Genomic DNA, 3,169 nt, shown 5'->3' with positions numbered 1-3,169 from the left:
GATAGGTACTTATAATTTTATATGATATTATCAAACAAGATTAAAAAATGAGTATATCAGTAAAAACTGCATTTAGATATCTGTTTTTTAAGCAGAGATATTGCGAAAATACAAACATTCACAAATTTTAATTTCATTTCCGCAATAGGTAATTAAATAATCTACAAAAAAGCTTGGACTAACCTCATAGAATGTACGATTTCAAATGCCTGTCAAATTAAATGTTTAGATATAGTTCCAAACTTGTAATATTAAGGACATCTGTCAATAGACGTAGTAACGTTCAGGTCCAATCGGGCCTTTAAAACAAAGGTGTATACTGTGCTTTATTTCACCTGGTGACATTTAGGAATTGCATGTTGGTGGCAATGCTTCGGTTAAATCATCTGTTTGTCAAGTCATCGTCATGAAAAATTTTTCTTCAATTAATTAATAGTTTTTAATGAAAAAGAAGTAAAGAAAAAATGCGCTGGTACCAAGGAAATATTGCCGAAGCGGTTACGGTCTCCAAAACAAAGGGCACTGTATTTGTCGTGTACATTGAAGGTGAGATAGATGACAAATATCCAAAATTCAATTAAATTCCTTTTCTTGTATTAATTTTCAGGTAAAGACGAAAAATCGAAAGAATTTACTAGTCTAATTGAAAATGAAGAGGTATCCACACAATTAGAAAGCAATCACTTTGTTGCTATTAAAGTAGAGGAAAATTCTGTACCACATCAGCAGTTTACTCAAATATGTATCCTTTGTGGTGTTTTTACAAAGTAAGCCTGTGTATTTGCTTAATATTGTATAGATAAGCAAGCATCCGTTCCCTCATTGTTCTTTATTGGTAAAAGTGGTAGTCCATTAGAGGTCGTAACTGATGTCCTCCATAAAGCAGTATTTTTACAACAGTTACAGGAAATTTTACAAAGGCACGGTGTACTAACGACACCTGGTAAGAGTGGTAGTGTTTCTCATTGTAGCTATATATTTTATTATTAACAGCAAGTTCATCACAAGATCTGGTAGACCAAGAGAAAATTGTCACCCAAGAGGCTCCCACTGCAAATTCATTACCAAGTTCCACCAGTGAACCAGTGGTTAACCATCAATCAGACGAGCTGACCCCAGAACAAAAGATTGAGAGAGCACAAGAGCTTATCAGCCAAAAACGTTTAGAAAAGCAGGCCGAGGAGGAGGGTGTAATAATTTAGTCTCCTCATTTAAATTGAAGAACGTACATTTCTCATTTTTAGCAATCACGTGTGAAGGAAATTGAACGCCGTAAGCTTGGACAGGATGTTCAAAAACTGAAAAGATGGCAACAAGATCAGGAATTAAAGGACCTCATGGAGGAACGAAATAAAGAGAAGCAGGAACAGATACAAGCTAGACAGCGTGTGCTTGCCCAAATTGCGCAAGATAAGGCAGAGCGGGCCGCTAAGTTTTCAAATTCGCCTACATCCAGCACTCAACCGACCGTACAGCAAGCCGTGCAGAACAGCAACACTGCAAGGCTACAGTTTCGGTGTCCAGACGGTTCTGCACATACTCACGAATTTTCTAGTAACTGCACTTTAGGAAGCGTCCGAGATTTTATTAAGGAGAATCTTAATTTGCCATACCAAAGTTTTACATTGTCAATCACATTTCCTCGACGAGAATTTACCGCTGCCAATAACAATGATACGTTAGTGGAGTTGCAGTTGGTACCTAATGCTGTGATTTTAATACTTCCGTTGCAAGACGGAACGGTTAGCACCCAGAATGGATCTTGGATGGCAATGTTTTGGTCATTTATCGCGCCAATTTTAAATTTCTTAGGTTATTTAAAACAAAAATTGTTCGGCGGTGATGCTGGCACTAGTGGCCAAAGAAGGAACAAAGATTCAAATGTGCAGCACGAAAGTGGATCAGTTAACCAACATGAAACGTCCAGGTAGGATTGTGCACTAACTGCCTTAATTTTAATTGAAGTAGGGCAATAAAACCGAATAAATCATTGACTTTATTTTTTTGACACCCTGTATATTCGCGGGGAGATTTTTACTGTTTCTGTCCTTCGAATTTTTGAAAGAATTGGTAGAAAATTGAAAAGGGCACTAATCTACCTACCCCCTACACTGCCAGTACCTTTTGCAACAACTGTATATATTAATATTTCATTGTAGAATGCAAAGGAGAAAATTAGGAGAGAGTAGTGTTGTACGCCGACAAGGAAACGTACACCGCTTACAGGACAATCAGGAGAGTGATGATGATAATAACACCTGGAATGGCAATTCTACTCAACAAATGTAATCCTCATGATGATTATCTGGTTGTGCATATTTTTTCAGAATCGTGCAAAAGGTGTAAATTATTGTATTTTGTTAAATTTCTTAAAATTAATTTGTTTAAAATTGATTTTAGTGTGTAGTGTAATGGAATAAATAATTATGAAACTGTAGTTTAGTACCTATTATCTTAATTTATTTATTCGCGTTAAATAAACAGGTATTATTTATGTACCAAATCCAAACAATTATATTTTGCAAATTTACATATCGTAAACTCCTATCATAATAATTATTGGGACCATTTATGTGTAATACATGTCTATGGGCCAAGCATGGCTGGTGTAAATAAATTTTAGAGAGTAATTGTAATAAATAGTATTAAATGTTGGTTAATTTGGAATTATTTCCAAAGGTCATTTTTTATGCACGAAGGTAACCTCTTAAAATTTGGAACCATTAACCCATATCCTTAATAGTGATTGAAATCGAGGATATTTTTGGAATGGTTCTAACTATATTATATTGTTTTTATGTAATGGTTATAGGTGGTTCAGTTTCAATTTCTGTCTTTAGATTAGTCTATCATTTGCCTTCTGAGCAAAACGGCATCTTTTATTTTTAATTATTTATTATCCCTCTCTTGTTCTGGGCCCTTAACAGGCTTGCGCCCAATTACAGAGTGGCCCGCATAATGCTTTTTAGCTGTTCTCCATGACCGAGTTACAAAGTTTACATCTGCCTGCAAACGTGTGCATGTTTAAAATAACGAAGTACTTAAAATGTCTGAACACCTCATATTTCGAAAGACATTGCAACTTGTGTTATGGGTTTTACTCGAGGTTTTACTCTTCCAGTTTTTTTGCGTTTGGTTGGTGAGCAACATATTCGCCATCCACAATCAG

General features: G+C 35.5%; 1 protein-coding gene across 1 annotated transcript; it reads left to right on the top strand.

Moving 5' to 3' along the window:
• Window positions 1–365: 365 nt before the first annotated feature.
• On the top strand, window positions 366–2,437 carry LOC116159038 (UBX domain-containing protein 4-like). Its single transcript, XM_031471927.1, has 6 exons — window positions 366–546; window positions 608–742; window positions 800–943; window positions 994–1,190; window positions 1,245–1,927; window positions 2,160–2,437. The coding sequence occupies exons 1-6, from the start codon at window positions 465–467 to the stop codon at window positions 2,287–2,289; spliced, it is 1,371 nt and encodes a 456-aa protein (XP_031327787.1). The 5' UTR covers window positions 366–464; the 3' UTR covers window positions 2,290–2,437.
• Window positions 2,438–3,169: the final 732 nt, after the last annotated feature.

The sequence above is a fragment of the Photinus pyralis genome, unplaced genomic scaffold (genome assembly GCF_008802855.1).
Source record: "Photinus pyralis isolate 1611_PpyrPB1 unplaced genomic scaffold, Ppyr1.3 Ppyr1.4_LG1, whole genome shotgun sequence".
Taxonomy (NCBI): domain Eukaryota; kingdom Metazoa; phylum Arthropoda; class Insecta; order Coleoptera; family Lampyridae; genus Photinus; species Photinus pyralis.
The sequence above is the reverse complement of the archived record's forward strand: the minus strand, read 5'-3'. Positions and strand labels throughout refer to the sequence as shown.